The sequence below is a fragment of the Alexandromys fortis genome, unplaced genomic scaffold (genome assembly GCF_014885135.2).
Source record: "Alexandromys fortis isolate MF-2015 unplaced genomic scaffold, M_Fortis_MF-2015_v1.1 scaffold_3, whole genome shotgun sequence".
In the NCBI taxonomy this organism is placed as follows: Eukaryota; Metazoa; Chordata; class Mammalia; order Rodentia; family Cricetidae; genus Alexandromys; species Alexandromys fortis.
The window spans coordinates 29,346,790-29,366,567 of record NW_026067909.1 but is presented as its reverse complement, the minus strand read 5'-3'; the positions used below and the strand labels follow the sequence as shown (position 1 = coordinate 29,366,567).

The 19,778-nt window shown below is 47.8% G+C and overlaps 1 protein-coding gene across 6 annotated transcripts in view; it reads left to right on the top strand.

Annotated features, from left to right (window-relative positions):
• Arhgef7 (Rho guanine nucleotide exchange factor 7) overlaps nt 1-19,778 on the top strand; it is a 103,594-nt gene that overhangs the window by 43,525 nt on the left and 40,291 nt on the right. For 5 of the 6 annotated variants that reach the window (XR_007590820.1, XM_050136914.1, XM_050136910.1 and 2 more), the window contains exons 3-6: nt 6,475-6,559; nt 7,531-7,661; nt 10,926-11,127; nt 16,555-16,643. Coding sequence is in view for 5 of the 6 variants with exons in the window: in XM_050136914.1 (XP_049992871.1) it covers nt 6,475-6,559; nt 7,531-7,661; nt 10,926-11,127; nt 16,555-16,643 (507 nt within the window). In the remaining variant the exon portion in view is untranslated. Of the gene's footprint in view, nt 1-4,591; nt 4,650-6,474; nt 6,560-7,530; nt 7,662-10,925; nt 11,128-16,554; nt 16,644-19,778 lie in introns of those variants that run through there. The other variant, XM_050136913.1, reaches the window with a different exon arrangement.

The following is a 19,778-nucleotide window of genomic DNA, read 5'->3' as shown; positions in this document are numbered from 1 at the left end:
TGGTTCACTGTTGGTGGAACCACTTGGAAAGAATTTGGTGGTGTGGCTTATTGGAGGAGTGTCACTGCGGGTGGACTTTGTGTTTCACTAGCTAGCCCATGCAATTCCCAGTTGTTCCTGCCCTGTGTGTGTGTGTGCCTCCTGCTTGTGGATCAGATGTAAGCTCTCAGTTGCTGCTCCAGGCACACACCTGCCTGCCTGCTGAAGATGTTGTTGGGCCTGGGAGTTGCTGCATGCTAAGGGTGGCTGCCCAGGCTCTTTGGTTGGCTTGCATAGGAGCAGGACTGCATTGGGCGGCCCCTTCCTGGTGCTTTGGTAATGGATGTGCTTCTGGACTGGTGGTTGCTGTACTTGAGTCATTTAAAGCATATGCCAGTGCAAGTGAGGGGTTCTAGTAGCCAGTTGGCCTCTAGGCCTTCCGGGCCTTGTGCTGCTTTCTCTGGTGTGTCCAGGGCTTTCAGCTGCACTTAGGTGTGTCTTCTCCATCTTCTCTGTTGTTTCTCATAGATGCACCTTGCTCATACTTCATTTTTCATGTGGTACTGGTGATCCGACCTATTGCCCTGGGTTTGACAGACAAGTACTCCGCCACTGAGCCACATTCTTAGACCTCCGGTTCATCCTGTGACAGTAGCCAGCATGTATGAGCAGTTATGTGGGTGGGAGGGGCTTACTGTGGTAGTTTGCTGAGTAGCAGGCAGGGAGAGTCTGGAGCTCTCTGTAGGAGCGGTACCTTGGCGAGAGCCTCGTGCTTCTAGTCCTCCTGTGCAGCAGCATAGCTGAGCTCTGGGGGACTGCCCTTGGGGCCAATTCCTGTCTCCTCTTCCTCTCATGTCAGTGTCTGTTCTGTGAGTCCAGGGACATCTCAAATTGGTCTGCTGTTTGGATCAGTGTAGAGTGCCTGCTTCTCCTTAGAGAGGGGTCAGGGTGCTGTTCAGCCTCTGTCCGAGGAAAAGGGTTGTGGGTGTAGTTGCTTGTATTGCTTGGTGTCACATGCCTTCATGGGGCTGTTCCCAACTCTGGATTTTCAGGGCCCATCTGCTTCCCTACAGCAGTCTTGTAAAATCTGTCCCGACTGCTCCCGGCCTCCGCCCCCACCTACTTCAGGCTTTTTCCTTCTCACTGCCACCTGCTGTGGGAGGAAGGAGAGGGCTCTTTGCAGTGTCTGGAAACCCTAAGCCTGGGGTTTGTAATTGCTGTTAGTTTTGATGTTAGTGTGATGCTCTCGTCACCTTTTAGAGCTGCAATTGCTGTCACTTCCTTTAGGTTAGCCCAGTCAAGTGTCCTGTTGAGATTCTAGGGACAGGCATGCAGTACTTGCCAGGTAGGTAAGGGGCTGGGAGCAGACTGTCTGGGATGCCTGTGTAGAACTGCACCTACTTTCCTGGCTGGCAGTGTGCTGTGAAGGATGTATTTCTGCCCTTGGAGGCTTTCTTTCCCTGTGTGGAAGGCACAGTTGGCCCATGGTCTAAACTGAGAGGTCTGGGCTGTGCTCACATCAGTGTGACACTTACCCTCAGTGTGTTTATTTCCACTCTTCCTGACCGGAGCTCTATCCACTGTCCCAGCTCTGCTCTCTGAATGTTTCTCCTAGACTAGGGAAGAACGTGTACAGCTGTGTAAAGGCCTGTCTTCTGCCTTCCTGTCACTGAGTTCTCGACTGCCTCCCGTTCTCTGTAGGCCTCTTGAAAGTTACCGACAGTCCTTGATTACCTTCTATGGATATATGTTCTCTGCTGTGATGTTTGCATGTTGTTGATAGAATAGATTCCTAAACCCAGTAGGATTTGAGTCTGATCTGAAAGGGAAGTAGCTTGTTAGGGGCATGTTAGGTGAAAGGACTGTTACTGCTGGAACCTGTTAGGAAACTCTGTTTTTACCCCTGGGAGCAGAAACAGGTGGAATTAAGTTCAAAATCTGCAGAAGCCGAGAAGATGAGGAGCCAGGACTGGAATTTACTGTCTCAACAGTATGGGCATTTGCACTAAACTTAAATAGCACTACTTACTTAAGATTCATTGTCATTCTTGCTCTGAAATCACAGATTCTATTTGACAATATGAGAAGACAAAAATGTATTTTTAAACTTTGCAAGCAACACTCCAGAAATATCTGCCAAGAGTCCTGATTTTGTGCATGCTCATGTGTTTGTGAAATAGAGCTTCCTCATACACCCTTGGTAGTGGAGCTGATGCCAGGGTGCTGGGGAGTTGAAGCCTGGGGTCAGTCTCCTGCAGCAGTTGTGGACTTGAGATGGGGAGGAGAGACACCTTTCCCAGGTGCTTTCTGGGTGTAGCCACCTAGGGATGTCATGTACGTATGAGTCACTCTGCTTTGCTTTTAAGTCAGTAGGACCATATCAGTTACAGTGGCCGATGATGGTTGTGCTGTGTGGCCAGGCTGCTCTGATTCAGAGCAGACAGTTGGACATGGTGTGGGGAGCAGTTGGTGGAGCTCGGATATCAGCAAGTGAAGTGTCTGGATGGGCTCTGTTCGTGTTTAGTGCTGGTGCTGAGTCTAAATTCTAAATTCATGATGTCTAGTCATTGGCTCCTTGCATGGCTCACCTTCTCCTGGCGTGGCTTGTGTCTTGATGAAGGAGATGTACTCTCCTGCCTACATGACACACACAGCTTCCAAGAGGAGGCCTTGATTCCTGAATCTGTAGGCCCTGGCTTCCTTTTGTTTGCACTGGGGAGCTTTATTCTTGCAGTGAGAACACAATCATCCAGGTCTCCTTCCAGCAGCCTTGCAGCCTATTGAGTCCTTCGGGCTGCCAAATGCCTGCAGCTCCAGCCAGCATCTTGATGGCTTTCCACCTGGAGATTGCACCGCATTCACGCAGCAGAGCTGCTTCTGGACATAGAAGAGAGTACTGCAGATGTTTGCAGTTCAGGCTGCTGGGTTTAGAGGATAGAAATGTGTGGTGGCTCAGGTGCCCAGAGACGACACAGTGTAGTGGCGTGGTACAGGCCAGCGTAAAAGAGTCCTCCTGGGGTGTGTCCTCTTGTGCCTTGGTGTGTCACCTACTGAGGGTCCAGTGGAACCCTCTGGGAAGGAATGTGCTCCCTTACAACCGATTTGCATACATTTCAGCATCTTTTTTCTCTTGAGGTTTTTGTGAAGCCTTAACTGCCAACAGTTTATAATTACTGTGTTTTGGATTTGAGGTGGAACAGGGTCCTTGTTTGCTAGGGAGTGTGGAAGGAAGTGCTTGATCAGAGTCACCTTTATTCTGAGTCTCCATGTTCTGAGAGGAGGAGCTGCTGGGTTATCTGGATGGCCTGTGTTTCTGCAAGTCTTGTGTTGGAGGAGGAAGATGAGGCTCTTTGCTGAGGGACTTTGTTTTTGCATCACTCTCCTGCCCTGTGCCTCACAGCAGAGGCTTCTCTGGCCAGGCCTGCTAGCTGCACAGCTGCTCCACTTGGGCTTGGCCCTTCCCATTTGAAGAACTGGGTCAGAGGCTTGTTGACACTCCACATGGCTCCTGGAACTTAAGCTCCATATGATGGGCTACAGCCAGGCAGTAGGGTGGCCAATTTCATGTGCCCTGGATTGCAGGCTTCCCCAGAAAGTACAGTGAGGAAAGGCTATCTGCCGTAAGCCTGGGTTAAAGAAGCAAAGAAGGTCAGAAACTTGTCCTGATGAAAAGTTCTGAGTGGATCAGCCTCACCAGCTGTGCTCTGTAGGCTTCTGTTGTCCCACTGTTCTTTTGATTGAGACAGTGTTACAGTTTGGTCAGGTGACCAGGCACGTTCATGCCTGCACAGAGGATCACCTTTTCGGTGTCAGCTTGCCAGGCAGGTACTGTGGACAGTGCACATTCTTCCTGTTTCAGGCATTCATACGAGAACTAAGCCTGACATTGCATTGGCTATTATAAAGAACCCTAAAATAGGGAATATGCACATATTAGAGGTGTGGAAGAGGTTATGGCGGGAAAGGGCATCGAGGCCAGAATGCTAAGTCTTTGGGGATCAGAATTAGCCCATCTGGGAATGTGGCCAGCAGGGTCACGGGCTTCTGTGCCTGGATAGAAGGAGCATCAGGGCGGGAGAGGGGCAGGCTCCCCTGAAGCACATGTATACTTCAGGTCTATGTGGTGGTGGCCTCCTTCTACTTCTGTGTGCTGTGAAGGCCAGCCTTCCTGCCAGCCTATGGTGGTGTCTTCTTGGTGAAGGCCAGTGAGTCCAGCCTGTGCGTTTGGTCTGTTTCAGACTCCTCATGGCTCTGGGGAACTGACCTTCCAGGGAAGGCTCCAGGCCTCTTCTCTGGTTCCTTTAGTGCTAATGGCCTCTGAATGAATGCCTTTTGGTTTTGCTTTTGGCTGTCTAGGTTGCTGTTTGGGGAAGTTGTATATTCTGCTCCTTGGAAAAACAATCCTGACTGACTGCTCTGGGCCTTACTTAGAATGGGCCTCCTGGTTTGTCTCATCTCCTCCTTGGGTTTCCTGGGGAGGAAGGAAGGCAGCAGTAGGCTCACTGAGTTCTGACGTCAGCCGAAGCCCATTGGCAGGCTGCTGCAGCCAGTCAGATGCTCCGTGGTATCCGGGTAGGGAAACTATATAGTCTGGGAATAACAGGAAGCTTTCCCATATTTCACATCCTGTTGTGCTGGGGTTTGTGACTTGCTGCTTTGCCATAATGAAGGTTAGTGGACATTTGTCTGTGTGTCTCTTGTGGAATTAGACCTTAGAGCTGAAGGACAGATCACCATTGTGACATTTTATAATTAAGGGGACTTCACATTTTGCCTGAGGAAACTAAGGCTTGGGCAGAACAATACCTTTTATTCTTTAAAAAGATGCAACTTAACCTGTTGTTATCCTCAAAATCTCAGCAGGGAGGTGAGCCTAGAAGGAGCTCCTATTTGGGCTGACTTTCTGTAAGTTACAGGTGGTACAACCCGGGAATCAAATTGCACCCCATGAGAAAGTTCTGAGGGCCCTGCCGGAAGGGGTTGAGGAAGACTGGCTTTCTGAGACCAGTGGAGCTCCAGGCAGTCGTCTTTTGGCTTTTGGTGTTTTGTCCTTTGGTTTGGTTCTCATGAGCTTTCAGCGATGAACTGTTTAGACCCCCAGCCTCTTTCTTAAGGTACATCTGACTCTGGATGGGTGACCCACAAATCCACCCGATCCAAGTCTGAGTGGTGGAGATGGGTAGTCATCCTCTTTAAACTTTATGCCCGAGGATTGAGTGCACACATCGACACTGGTCCACGTTTTTCATGGGATAAATGTACTTGGGATTTCTGGGAGCTCAGCAAGGGTCAGGCAGGGCTTCAGGAAGTAAGAGGAGTGAGACTCAGCAGGAAGGATGTGGGGTGTTGGAAGGCAGGAAGGGGTGGAGGAGGGAGTTCCTGACCCTGGCTGAGAGAGGCTGCAGAAGGAGGAGGAGGGCAGAGGTTCTAGTGGCCAGCCCACAGGTGCTTATCCCAGGGCCTAGGATCAAGACTGTTCTATTTTGCTTCAAGACTATATTAATTTGGTATGCATTTTGGTATTTAACTTTTGGCATTTAGCTTTTCTTTTTATAATTTGCACCTATTATATTTGTCTCACTTTTTCTAGAATAACAGTATTGGATGATTTGGTTATCAAAATTATTTGTAAAAGAGGTTATTTAGTGATCAAAAGTGACACACAGTCTTTAGAGAGTGTTTGAAAAGAGTTGTGCATGTTTTAGCGTATCTGTAAGAGGCATATGTGTGCATACATTCCCCCGAACAAAAGTCAGATGGGTTTACCAGGCATCTGCCCATTCTCTTCTAGATTTAGCTGGGTGGACATCCACATAACACACAAATGCATACACACAGGTACACACACACATTTGGATTCCAGCTATTTTCACCCAGGCTAGCTCATGTGCCTTCTCTCCTGGCTCAGTCTTGTGGTGTGACTGACTCAGCATCAGAGTAGTTAAGTGGCCCTGGATCAGACTGGATTGCCTACAGTTCAGGTTTTTCAGAGCTCTCTGCCCAGAGGCCGCTACCCTGCCTGTCTCCTGGGAGCCGCTTTGTCTTCCATCTGTTTCCTGTCGTCTTCTGCTTGTACCTTGTGTGCTATTGTCTTGGATGGGGTGCATTTAATTCACCTTCCTTATGTACTAGAAGAGATCTTCTTTGGCCTGTCTTGTCCTGTAGACTGTACAATCTAAGGAGAGAGGACTACAACCCATCATGAGCCTTTACTGGCGGCCCCTGGCTCACACCTTGCTTTTGCCTGACCTGGGTGGAGAAGGGAGCAGAGCTGGTTCGGTCCTCCAAGGACTGGATGGCCTGTGTGGAAATGCCTCACAAGGACATTCCAATGAACTCCTTCCCCAGGGACCCGCTTGGTTGGAGATTGCTCTGCCTCTTGAGAGTTTCAGACCGAGGGTGCTGGCCATGTGCAACCACTTGTCATCGGGAGAGTTCCATTTATCCTGTGCCTTGACATGGTACTAACTTTCTTGCTTCATTTTCTTCTTTCAGACTTTTGATGCAAATGATTTATATCAGGGGCAGAACTTTAACAAGGTCCTCAGCTCCTTGGTGACACTAAATAAAGTGACAGCAGGTAAGACTCTGTTTGGGTGTCCTCGGGGTGAGAGTGTAAAGGCTCATCTCTGGTTTCCACAGCAAGGCAAAGTGATCATTATGCCTTGAGAAAGAAGCTTCTTGGGCGATGAATGTGCAGTTGTTCCTTCTGCTGCTGGTGGTTTGTGAGTCTGAATTGTGAGTGCTGGGGCAGCAATTTCTGGTGCTGGAGCCTTCAGCACAGTGGCTGTCTCCGAGCCACTCCCCAGCACATAGATTGTAGTTTGCAAACTGCCCTTTTCCTGATCCCTGGGTCTACTAGCTAGAGCTATACAGTAAGAGTAGGGTCTGTTGGTTCAGAGCACTGGGGTGTGCCACTGGGGTATGGGCTGTCTTCACTGGTACACGGTGAAGGTTTGAAGGATGTGATAGACTCACTGTTGGTACTCACACTCCTTTTTTAGTATGGCCTTGAGTCCCACAGTGATGATTGGTCAGTAGTGGCCTGCTGTGGTAGCATGTACTGTGTAGCCCAGCTGCACAGTAATAGGCTCTGCCGGTAGTTCTGTGTGTGAGAGTGCACCTGGCACATTCGTAGTGCCGTCTTCAGAAGTGCGAGCTTAGCGTATGTGGCATAGGACTGTGCATGTCTGTCTCCTGGGTGGTGATGTGGCATGTAGTCTCGGAGTTCCTCGCTGAGCAGTTACATTGTGCTTCTAGATGAAGGGAACATTTTACAAACACCTGTAAAATGGTTTATAAACTGTTGAGAATTGCACTAGAGAAGAACCGATAAGTTAGTCATCCCCAGATTGTTCCTGGAGAGGTAATTGGGGAATAAAGAATCTGCTCTTTGTTACTCTGTAAATGGCCTGATTTGTTGTGGGACTTGGTGTGTCACTCCATGCTGGCCCAGTTTTAGAGCCAGTATGTGTGGAGGGTACATGGTGACAGGCGTCTTCATATCTCTCTCTCTCTCTCTCTCTCTCTCTCTCTCTCTCTCTCTCTCAGACATTGGACTAGGAAGTGACTCGGTGTGTGCTCGGCCCTCTTCACATCGGATAAAGTCTTTTGATTCCCTGGGATCCCAGTCTTCACATAGTAGAACTTCAAAATTGCTTCAGAGCCAGTACCGAAGCTTGGTAAGTAAGATGTTTTATTTTGATTCAAAGCCATTTTGGGCATGAGAGTCTGCAGATCCCTTGGGAGATCCGAATGCCCATGAAGTTGGAATGTGGACCATCCCGGGTGGCTCCTGCAGTGTGGGAGCATCTGCTCCTCACTGGATTCTCCCAGACACTGACTGAGTGCTTTCAGAAGCTTGTTTATTTGGGCTTCTGGTGAAGGCTGCAGCTGCTCATCTAGAGAGGCGAATGCTTTGACAGTCATCCCTAGGTAAGTGCTCATTGTGCACACGAGTGTGAGAGTGTGAGAACAAGCCTGGCTACACAGGGATGGTGCAGAAGCCTGATGCCAGGAGTTGCAGAGTGGGACCCAAGTTGTGGAGCAGGCAGTGCTCAGAGGTGCATATATCTCTCAGAAGTGCTCGTGAGTGTGGTCAGCTATACCCTCCATACCTTTCCGTTTGTAACATTTCTGTGAAGCCACTCAATCTTAGTTCTCTTGATGAAACACAACTCAATCCAATCAACTCTTTTTTGAGACTCACCTTTAGCAAACCTGACAGTTTCCTTTTTGAAGTAGAGCACATGGAAAACCGTGGTCCTGTTAAATCTTTGTAAGAACTTTTCAAGACTCACTGCAGGAGTACTGCCAGTTTCTCCTCTCCTCTTGGGGAACCGACTCGTTCCACCAGCTCAACGGAGGGTGTAGTGTGGGCATGTGTCAGCAGGGTGCAGCTCTCTTAGAGCAGAAGATGGAAGGACAGGACAGCAGGAGAGAGTGACAATGGGATGTCTGGGCAGTGCCCCTGCTGGTGGGGTGGCAGTCCTGATTTCCCACAAGGAGATGTAAAACTCAGAAGAACCAAAATTTCTGATGAAGGGACAGCAGGTATTTCTTTACTAAGTGTAGATTTCTAACATATTCCTCTTATGTATTTATTTACTCATTCGTTCATTCATTCATCGACCCATCCACCCATCCATCCATCCATCCATCCATCTATCCATCCATCCATCCATCCATCCATCCATCCATCCATCCATCCATCCATCCATCCATCATGCATCCGTTGTCCATCCATCTATCTGTATTTTGAGACAGGGTTTCTCTGTGTAGACCTGGCTGTTGTAGAACTTGCTCTGTAATCCAGGATAGCCTCAAATTCACAGACATCCTCCTGCCTCTGTTTACAGAGTGCTGGGATCAAAGGCACACCACCACCGCCTGGCCCTCTTATGTTTTAAAAGCTACTTTAAATACTGCTTTGTGAGGCACCTCTCAGCAGAGGAGCAGCAGCAAGTTAAACCCCGAGTGTGGGGATGCATGTGCTGTGGGCTTTGGATTGGGGTTTTCCCCATGTGTGAGATGCGCTGTCACATTTTGTCATTGGAACTCCACCGATGCCTTTAGAATGTCTGGGTCTGATAGTAAGCATGGCTGTAGGTCTTAGTATGGCTCTCAGGGTTGGGCCTGTGTTAGTGTAAGCCTTGCTGTCGTCTCCCTTCTCTGGGAGGAATGACTAGATTGCTAGGGTACAGGGCATTTCCTCAGTTCTTGGAGCCAGGGACCCCAGACTTCTCTGGTGCTCTCCTGACACTCCTTTGGTACCAGTCTCCGAGTTCACAAACTGTGTGGTTGGAAATTTTACCAGAGCTTACCCATGCAGATTGTATTAGTTCAATAGCTGTGGAGGATGCTTTGCTGCTTTAGTGCATTGTATGCCATCCTCCTGGTTCCATTTTCTAACCCACATGGGGCATCTGAGCGTGAGATGTGCTTTCTCCCATGTTAGCTTCCTTTTGTGTCAGGTTGCATGCAATGATCACCCTTTTCTGTTTTGTCAAGAATTTCCTGATGGAAATAAAGTCTGCTCTGCAGTGGGGACATCTTCTGTTGTGTCTTTGACACTGTGGAGAGGAGTCAGCACTGCAGGGTCCTGCCGGGTCCTGCGGAGTCCTGTGCCAGACTTCTGTTTCTCTGATGGGTGGAGGGCTAGTATACACCAGTATACCCAGGTGGGACTCCCTGCTGCTGTCCTGTGGGGAGGTGGCCAGGACTGCTGCTGGTCTTTGTAGATGTCAATGGCATGGGCAGGGAAGTGGTGGTCTATGGCCCTGGGTCATTGTGTCAGCCTTTGCTCACCCCAAGATGTAGGTGAAATGAGGCCACCCGCTGTGCAGATGGGTGTGTGCTATCTGGTCCCTAGAAACACAGGTGCAGATTTTGCGGATTGACCCTTTTTGCTCCTGTAGCTGTTAGGAGAGGCTTGTCTGTGGGTATTTTTGTTGTTAGGAGGGGGTATCTTGTTGGTAGATTTGTACTTGCCAGCCTCTCCACAGCCTCATCTAAGCTGAGTGGAGAAGAGAGAATGCCCAGGTCTCTCCTGATTCTCAGAGAACTGAAAGTGGGGTCTCTGAGCACCGAGCCTCCAGGATGTGAGGTTGTGTTTTCCCATTACTGTGGCCGCATACTTGTTAGCATCTTCGGAAAGTACAAGTTTGATGAAATCAGGTCTCTTAAATACTGATGGATGTGTTACTTTGGTGTAAATGTGTAGAGCTTTTTGGAAATCAGTTTAAGCATATCTATTAAAGTTTAAATGTGTTACATGTTCCAGGACAGTGAAATGGATGTGTGACTATTTCTAGTGGAGCCCTTGCAAAATAAGAGAAATACTGCTGCATGCAGTACATAGACAAACATTGGGCGTAACCTAAAAATTAGTGGCGCAAGTGTCCAGTGTGACATTATGTAGTCAGAAACACGTCCACAGTGTAGAGATTAGTTTTCAAAGTAGAGACAGGCACACTGATTGCATCCAGATGTGTGTGTGTGTGTGTGTGTGAGAGAGAGAGAGAGAGAGAAAGAGAGAGAGAGAGAGAGCGCGAGCGAGCATGAAAGGGAGCCTGTAGGAGTGGTAGCATAGAGTGTCTTCTTGGCCTGCAATCTGACAGTGGTCAAGGTGCACAGGGAGATGGGAAGCTTTACATTTCTGTATTTAAGACACTTTCCTGATTTTTGTTTATGTTTGAGACAGGGTCTTACTTTGTAGCATTGACTGGCCTGGAACTCACTGTGTAGACAAACAGATCCACCTGCCTCTCTGCCCCTCTGCCGGGATTAAAAGTGTGTACCACCATGCCTGGTGCTGTCATGTTTGAATGTGTGGAACATTTATAATAATGTCTTGGCTCTCTTCGTGACAGTGAATTGTAACTGTTTTATAGGAAAGTAGACCGTGCTTCATGGGAATCTCCCCACCCCTCCCTCCTGTCTTCCAGGACATGACTGATAACAGCAGCAGCCAGCTAGTGGTCCGAGCCAAGTTTAACTTCCAGCAGACCAATGAAGATGAGCTCTCCTTCACGAAGGGCGATGTCATCCATGTCACACGCGTGGAGGAAGGTGGCTGGTGGGAGGGCACGCACAGTGGCAGGACCGGCTGGTTCCCCAGCAACTATGTGCGAGAGATCAAGCCAAGTGGTGAGTGGCTAAACTTTTCTGTGGGAGGAGGAGGAGCCAAAAGGGTGTGAATGTTCTAGGGTCCTGAGTGCCTGTTGTCAGAGAAAGATCCTGGTCTTGGATGGCATCTTCAGTTCAGCTGAATGGACTTTCATCCGTTCCTGCACATTGGGGTGCTGGGTAAAGGCCCCATCATTGTAAACTGACTTTGTATTACATCATGACATTTTCCTGAGAAAAACTTCTTAGGTCTGTTAGTTATGATCGCTTGCTTTCGAGACAAAGTCTGTTGGACGTGTTGCCCAGGCGATCATGGAACCCCTGAGCTCAAGTGATCCTCCTGCCTCAACCTTCTGAGTAGCCAGGTCTATGGGTATGTGCCCCTGTAGCCATCTGTTCATTTCATTGTGACTGCTGTGCTTTATGTTATAAAGCATAACGCTTTTTTATGGCCTATGCTAGGCTGTATTTTTTTAACTACCGTGTACTTGTTTGTTTGTTTGTTTGCTTGCTTGCTTTCCAGTTAGGCACAGGCAGGTAATTTCTGTCATTGATTCTGGGGAAGTGTGTTGGTTTTCCTGTGGCTGACGCTTTGTTCAGGACCGACCTTTCCAACTCCTGGAAGTGCACAGCAGCCTCGGCCCACTTGATGCTGCTTCGCTGTGATTGGTGTCTTGGAGTTGAAGATTCTCTGGGGCTAATGGTTTGATCCATGCAGGGCAAGGCTGTGAAGTCCTGTAGTCTATCAACTTGGGGCCTAGCAGAGGCTCCTTGTTGATGAGATTCGATGCTGTCCTTCCTGACACAGGCTCTGCTTGGCCATGCTCCAGTAGTGTGTCGCCGCCGTGTCACACGCTCGTTTTCAAGGGACTTAGAGTAGGTTGTATGTGTGTGCGCGCGCGTGCAAGAGAGAGAGAGAGAGAGAGAGAGACAGAGAGAGAGAGAGAGAGAGAGAGAGAATGTTTCCTTTTGCTTTCCTGTTGAATTTGGTTAAGATGTTCTTGTGAAATATAAAAGAAGTAAAAATATGTTGTAAGCAGGCTGCTGGGGGAGGGGGGGCTCCCTCATGCTGTGCAAGGCCCCTTGGGAGTAGAGACTGGCTCTGTGAGAGGTTGTTGTTAGGTCTGGTCTTTTTAAGTCATGTGACCGTCTCTGTTCTACTTTGATGTGGGGTGTCCCATGAAGCTTACTTCTCAGGTATTTTTCAGTTCACCTAGCTTAGGAAATGCCCCGAGGTGGCCATGACTTCTGGATGGACTTTCAACTACAAATGTTCTTAATGTTGTCTCTTGACAGCATGTGAGTAGAGTTGTACTTGGGCATGGAGTGTGTTAGGAGAGGAAGCTCTAGGATGGGCCAGTGCTGTGTGTGAAGTACCAACTCCCTCACTCCACCCTCAGTTCCTGTGTTTGCTCTTTATTTCTGCATATGTTTCTCTGTGCCAGTTTAAGATTGTGTCCATGGGCTCAGTGCGGGACCATGTGCCTGACACGCAGGCTCCTGGCTTTAGTCTGCAGCATACCCTCTTCAAGAGTATTCTTTGGAAGGAGGCGAGTTGAATTCATAGTTTTTGTGCCAGAATGAGACCTAGCTTGCTTTGGAAAATTTTCACACTTTTTTTTTTTTTTTAAATAAGAAATACCACAGTTTGCTATTAGTGTTATCCTGAATGTCCTCTATTTGGCAGTGAGACGGGAGTCTCTTGGGAAAAGCGCCTGCCTACAGTATCTTCTTAATGTGAGCCGACTGTGAGAAGAGTTAAGCCAGTCTAATTCTAATGTTGGCAGCTCAAACATAAAGGTGTGAAACGTTTAAAAAGAAATTCAGTCTCTTTGTAGCCAGCATTCAGGATAAAATCCGAGGATGGCAGTATATTTTCTACTGGTTTATGTGGTATTCTAATGGTGGGATGAGATTCTTCTTTGTAGTTTATAGCATAGTTGGTGCGTAGTTTCCTGAGGACAAAGCTGCCTGTTTGAAAGCACCTCTGAAATCCCTTGAGGGCCATGCCTCACTGAACAGACTCCGGAGTCCATCCCCTTGCCCGAATCTGTTTCTTTTGCGTTCCATTTAGGTTTGATTTACAGCTTTTGTGCAAACAAAAAGCCACAGGGTGCTTCTGAAGGGGGCTTTCTCTCCTCCACCCACTTTGAGTCTCCAGGAAAGGATAGTAGCCTTCGACTGCTTCCCTCTTGTGGTGGGACTTGGAAATGTTCTTGTCACATTTGGTGTTGATGCTTTTGGCCTGTTTCATTGAAGACAGGCTCTATCCTGGTTTGCTTTCTATTACTGTGATGAAGATCAAGACCAAAAGCAACTCAGAGGTAAAGGACTATTGCGTTCACACGCACGCGTCATCCAGGAAACTCCGCAGGACCTCAAGCAGGGCAGGGACCTGGCGGCAGGACTGAAGCAGAGGCAACTTACTGGGTGGAGGCACTTTTTTCTTTTTAATTCATCTATTTATTTTACATCCCAGTTGCAGCCTCCCCCACTCACGCTCCCCTCCCAGTCCCTCTTCCCCATTCCCCTCTTCTGTCTCCATCCAGGAAAGGGCACATCTCTATGAGTATTAATAAAACACAGCATATCAAGTTGCAGTAAGGCTAAACACCTCCCCACGAATTAAGGCTGGGCAAGGTGACACAGTACGAAAAGTAGGGTCCCTGAGCTAGGAAAAGAGTCAGAGACAGCTCCTGTTCCCACTGCTAGGAGTCCCACAAGAGGACCAAGCTCCACAACTGTAACATGCAGAGTTCTTAGGTCATTCCCATACAGACTCCCTGATTGTTGGTTTAGTCTTTGCGAGCCCCTATGATCCCAGGTTAGTTGATTGTGTGGGTCTTCCTGCAGTGTCTTTGACCCTTCTGGCTCCTACATTCCTTTCTCCTACTCTTCTTCAGTATTCCTGAACCCCACCTAACGTTTGGCTGAGGATCTCTGCATCTGTGTTCATCAGTTGCTGGATGGTGCCTCTCTGATGACAATCGGGCCAGGCACCAATCTGGTCAAAGGAGATGGCCAGTTCAGGCTATTTATCCACTGTTGCTGGGAATGTAAGCTGGAGTTCTCTTCCTAGGAGATTCCTCTTCGCCCAGCTTCTGCCCAACCCTGAAATGCCCCCTCCAGCAGTCCCTCTCAGGACTCTCCTTCTCTGTGCCCCCGCCTGATCACTCATGGTCCTAGCCCTACCTGCCCTCTGTCCACTCATGACATTTCTTCTATTTCCCCTTCCCAGGGAGATCTGGGTATCCCCCCATAAACCCTCCTTGTTACTGAGTCTCTCTGGGTCTGTGGATAGTAGTAACATAGCTATCCTTTATTTTACAGCTAGTAGCCACTGATGAGTGTGTACATACCATGTTTGTCTTTATGGGTCTGGGTTAACTCACTTGGGATGATTTTTTTCTACTTCTGTCCTTGTTTTAACAGCTGGTTAATACTCCATTGTGTAAACTTACCACATTTTCATTGTCCATTCCTCAGTAGAGGGGCATCTGGGTTGTTTCCAGGTTCTGGCTCTTACAAATAAAGCTGCTATGAACATAGAAGAGCAAGTGTCCTTGTGTAATGATTGAGCATCCTTTGGGTATATGCCCAAGAGCAGTATAATTGGGTCTGTATATATAGTAGCAGGTTGATTTTCAGTTTTCTCAGAACTGCCACACTGACTTCTAAAGTGGCTATACATGTTTGCACTCCCACCAGCGATGGAGGAGTGTTCTCTTTGCTCCACATCTTCTTTATCATGAACTGTCTCTTGCAATTTTGATCATTCTGACAGGTGTAAGTTGGAACCTCAGAGTCGTTTTGATATGCATTTCCTTGATGGGTACGGATGTTGAACATCTCAAGTGCTTTTCAGCCATTGAGAATCTTCTGTTGAGACTTCTCTGTTTAGATCTGCACTCTATTTTTTAATTGAATTTTTTGGCTTGTTGATGCCTAGTTTCTTGAGTTCTTTATTTATGTTGGATGTCGTGTTGGCAAAGATCTTTCCCCATTCTGTAGGCTGTTTTGTCCTGTTGATAGAGAGGTAGTTTCTTTAATGAGATTTCTTCTTCCAAGATGACCTTAGCTTGCTTCAAGTTGACAAAACAAACAAACAAACATCAGCAGCAACAACAACAAAACCCAAACTGACTAGCACAGATACTTTCCAGGGGTCTTTGGAAGACTCTTTAATTGGCATTTAATTGGCATGGCATTCTGTCTGTAGTTTCTGGTGCGTACAGTGCTACAGAAGGTACAGAGTTGTTATGGAGCTTTTATTTCCTGTGCGCCATTTTGGATGTGTAATATGTACAGATTTTTACTGTGTTTTATCATATTGATATGTGTGGTTTAACACACACAGGTGTCTAACTCCCTCAGTTCAGGGGATAAGGGAAGAGAGAAACAGGAAGTTCTAGCCTAGTGATGTTGGTATTCCTGTTATTGAATAAATGTGGAGGCCAAAGACGTGTGTGGTCATCATGACTGTGCTGGTGGCCGCAGATGACCATCACAGATGCTGACCTGGGCTACTGGAATACAAGTCTTGGCTCACTTACAAGCCCAGTTTTGCTTGGAGTTGCATCCTTGCCAAGCTGCTTTGAGGTGATTGATTACTGCCCCCCCCCCCCCCATGCTGTGTGTGCTCAGTCTCCTTGTCATTTCTGGGCTAGTGGAAGCATCAAGGTTGCTTTTCAGCATCGCTTGTCACTAAAAGGTCCTGCTTTTGTTATTGTGCTGAGCCAAGATGAGTCTGCCTCCCACCCCCTCACAGCCCATCATCTCTGAGACCCAGTGGAATCCTCCTGGCACACACACCACTAGAAACTGTGGTAGGTAGACCCACCCACCCCACAGGGGAAGTAACAGACACACCTGTGGAACCACTGCTAGACAGACAGACTGCTCAGAACCACTGCTGCTTACAGGACTTCCCCTTAGAGAGTAGGGATTTGTGGGTCCTGTCAGATGTCGGCAGTGCCAGTTTAGATAATTGAGTGGTGCGCTGCAGGCCCAGGCAGAGGTCAGGCCATGAGGGTTATCTTAGCTTTGCTTAGCCCAGCTTTCCTTTCCTCCTTAGCTGTTTAATCTGTCACTAGTCACCATTTGAGTATGTGGAACTCCCTAGAATTGTGGGTATTGGTTCTTTGATGCCCTTATATACCAGCTAGCATCCCCTAATTTCTGCTTGAGTAACATTTTGTATTTATGTCTCTGAGTCTGTATGTACGTGCAGTCAAACCCTAACTGTTATTTCTCAGTTGCTCTGGGAGAATGGGTTGGGTGGCTGGCGTGCAGTAATGAAGCCCATGACCCTGTGACCTTGGACACCAGCTGAGAGAGAGGTCTGCACTGTTTCGGGCTGGTTTCCAGGTGAGGCTTTGGTGTGCGAAGGCTGTGCATTCTGTCATCATAACTTTGATCAGTAAAGCTTCCTTCTGTTTTTTATTCCAGAGAAGCCTGTGTCACCCAAATCAGGAACCTTGAAGAGCCCCCCCAAAGGGTTCGACACAACTGCCATCAACAAGAGCTATTACAACGTGGTGAGTAACTTCAGGGCAGTTGTCACAGATGCCCAACTCCGGTTCTAGAGGGAGTGTCTAGCCTGTTGGGATTGCTCCACTTCTTGTCCCTGTGTGATGCTCTGGTGGTAGGACGTCTAAAAGTGAGACCTTGTGAGGGGTGGTGCGCAACTGAAAATCTTCCATGCTTCAGGTGCCGATTGGACTGCTTGGAGTGGATTAGATGGCCTTCAGCTTTACAGCTTTTGGGTTATTTTGTCCCTCGTTCTTGCCTTTGTTGAGACAGCTGTGTCTGTATTGACTTACATGGAGTTAGAGGCAGGGCCTAGACCTGTGGCTCTCCACCTTCCTAATGCTTTGACCTTTAATACAGTTCCTCATGTCATTGTGGGTACCCCAACCATAATATCATTTTTGTTGGTACTTTGTAGCTGTGATTTTGCTACTGTTAGAATCGTACTGTAAATATCTTTGTTTTCTGATGGTCTCAGGGAACCCTTGTGAAAGGGCTCTTCAACTCCCAAAGGAATCATGACCTACAAGTTGAGAACCTCTGCCTTAGACTCTGAACAGGAAAGACAGGTATTATAGTGTGGTGCCCTTGACTCCCCTGCTCCATTTTTGCCAGGCTTCTGGGTTTACTGTGATAAGTGTGTCAGCAGGTCAGCTTCCTATGGAGACACTTAATACAGTTTCTATGTGATTATTTCGGGGCTAAGCGGCCAGAAGCAAACTAGCAGCCTCCTCCTACAGGGATGGGGATGTTAAGAGAGAAAGGGAGAGAGACAGACATTGATTGGAAATGGCCTGGGGTCTTGAAACCTCAAAGCCCACCCCTCGGTGATACCTTCTCCAACGAGGCCACACCTCCTAATCCTTTCTCAACAGCTTTACCCACTGGGGTCTAAGTATCCACACATAAGCCAGTGAAGGACATTCTCATCCTGTGACCTTGGAAGTCTGACAGGTGAGCTTGGGGAGACCTACATTTGTTGGTGGAGGCCGCTTGTAGGCTCCCGGCTGCTCAGCCCCGAAATAAATCACACAGAAAGTATATTATTTAAACCACTGCTTGGCCCATTAGTTCTAGCTTCTTATTGGCTAACTCTTACATCTTAATTTAACCCATCTCCATTAATCTGTGCATCACCACGAGATGGTGGCCTACCAGCAAAGTTTCAGCATGTCTGTCTTTGGCAGCGGCTCCATGGCTTCTCCCTGACTACACCTCCTTTCTCCCAGCATTCAGTTTAGTTTTCTCTGCCTACCTAAGTTCTGCCTTATCAATAGGCCAAGACAGTTTCTTTATTAACCAATGGTATTCACAGCAGACAGAGGGGAATCCCACATCATCCAGCATGATTTTTCCCTGGCTTTCTGGGAGTGCCCTACTTCCTTTGCCTTATCTACAGTGTCTGTGGAAGTGGGCTGCCTGCCAGCTCCTCAGATTTTTCTCCTTGTTCTTACATAACTACTGTTTGATGTAGGCCAGGATGACATAGGCTGTAGTTTGTGGTGGCAGCAGAAGCTCAAGACAGTGAGGAACTGAGTGTCTGGTAGGCGAGTGATTAGTGAGTTACCTAACCTGGGGATGCAAGACCTCCTCACTAAAAGTCCCTCAAAGATCAGCTCTGATGGTAGTCCTGGCAGGCTACGGGTGCAGTGTTAGGTGGGTGGGCTGGCTGGCTGAGTGCAGTGTTAGGTGGGTGGGCTGACAGGCTGGGTGCAGTGTTAGGTGGGTGGGCTGGCTGGCTGAGTGCAGTGTTAGTTTAGGTAGGGTGGGCTGACGGGCTGGGTGCAGTGTTAGGTAGGGTGGGCTGACGGGCTGAGTGCAGTGTTAGGTGGGTGGGCTGACGGGCTGGGTGCAGTGTTAGGTGGGTGGGCTGACGGGCTGGGTGCAGTTTAGGTGGGTGGGCTGACGGGCTGGGTGCAGTGTTAGGTGGGTGGGCTGGTGGGCTGGGTGCACTGTTAGTTAGGAGGTATGTAGCATTTCCTGCTTCCTAAGTTAGAATTGTCACAGCTCAAGAAGATTCCTTTTTATAAAAGAAGGAAGCAGAGTTGTGTAGTCCCAGACAGTAAGTAGCTGAAAAGGGTAGGAGTACAGGTGTGCATGAGTGCAGAGGGGGTGTAGGGGTGTGAGTTCCTGCAGACTGGTGTTTTGGATTGTTTGGACCCACTTTCGTTTGGTGAATTTTTTTAATGTTATTTTGCTTTTTAAAAATAATTTGTAGGTGGAGCTTCCCAGTGCCGGCTCTTCTTGAATAACTACTCAGACTTAATATTAATTGCAAATGCTTGGCTAATAGCTAAGGTTTGTTACTAGCTAACTCTTATATTTTTAGTTAAGCCATATTTCTTATCTATGCTCTGCCATGTGGCTTGGTTCCTTTTCTCAGTCCAGCATGCCCATCTTACCTCTGCTTGAGACTCCTGACTCCACCCTTCTTCCTCCCAGCAGTCTGTTTGGCTCTTCACCTAACTTTATCTTGTTCAGCTGTTGACCAGTCAGCTCGTTTATTAAACCAATCATAGCAGCATACATTCACACCAGTATAGGAATATTCCACAATGATTCATTTTTATTTTATATACATTGGTGTTTTGCCTGCATATATGCTTGTGTGAGGGTGTTGGGTCCTCTGGAACCAGAACTACAGACAATTTATGCCATGTAGGTGCTGGGAATTGAACACAGGTCTTCTGGAAGAGCAGCCAGTGCTCTTACCTCTGAGCCATGTCTCCAGCCCCTTATCTGGTATATCTTTAACATCTGGAAGAAATGTTAAGCTCCCAAACCTAGTAGTCCTGAGTTAGGACTATACTGCAGTGAACTATTGGTTTTAAAAGGTATATTATATTATATTATATTATATTATATTATATTATATTATATTATATTATATTATATTATATTATATTATATTATATTATATTATCACACTTGTCCGCCGGTTAAGTAGGTTCTAGATGTCGGGTTATTAAAGGCAAGCACAAATGAAGACACTGTCCTGGTTTGTGTTTCTGTGGTAACTTGAGGAAGGGTTTACTTTGGCTCTCAGTGTCTGGTCACAGTCCAGTGTGGTGGGGCAGTGAGAAGGCAGGGGCTAGAAACAGCTAGTCATGCGTCCTGACTCAGGACGAGAAGCGAGTGCCTGT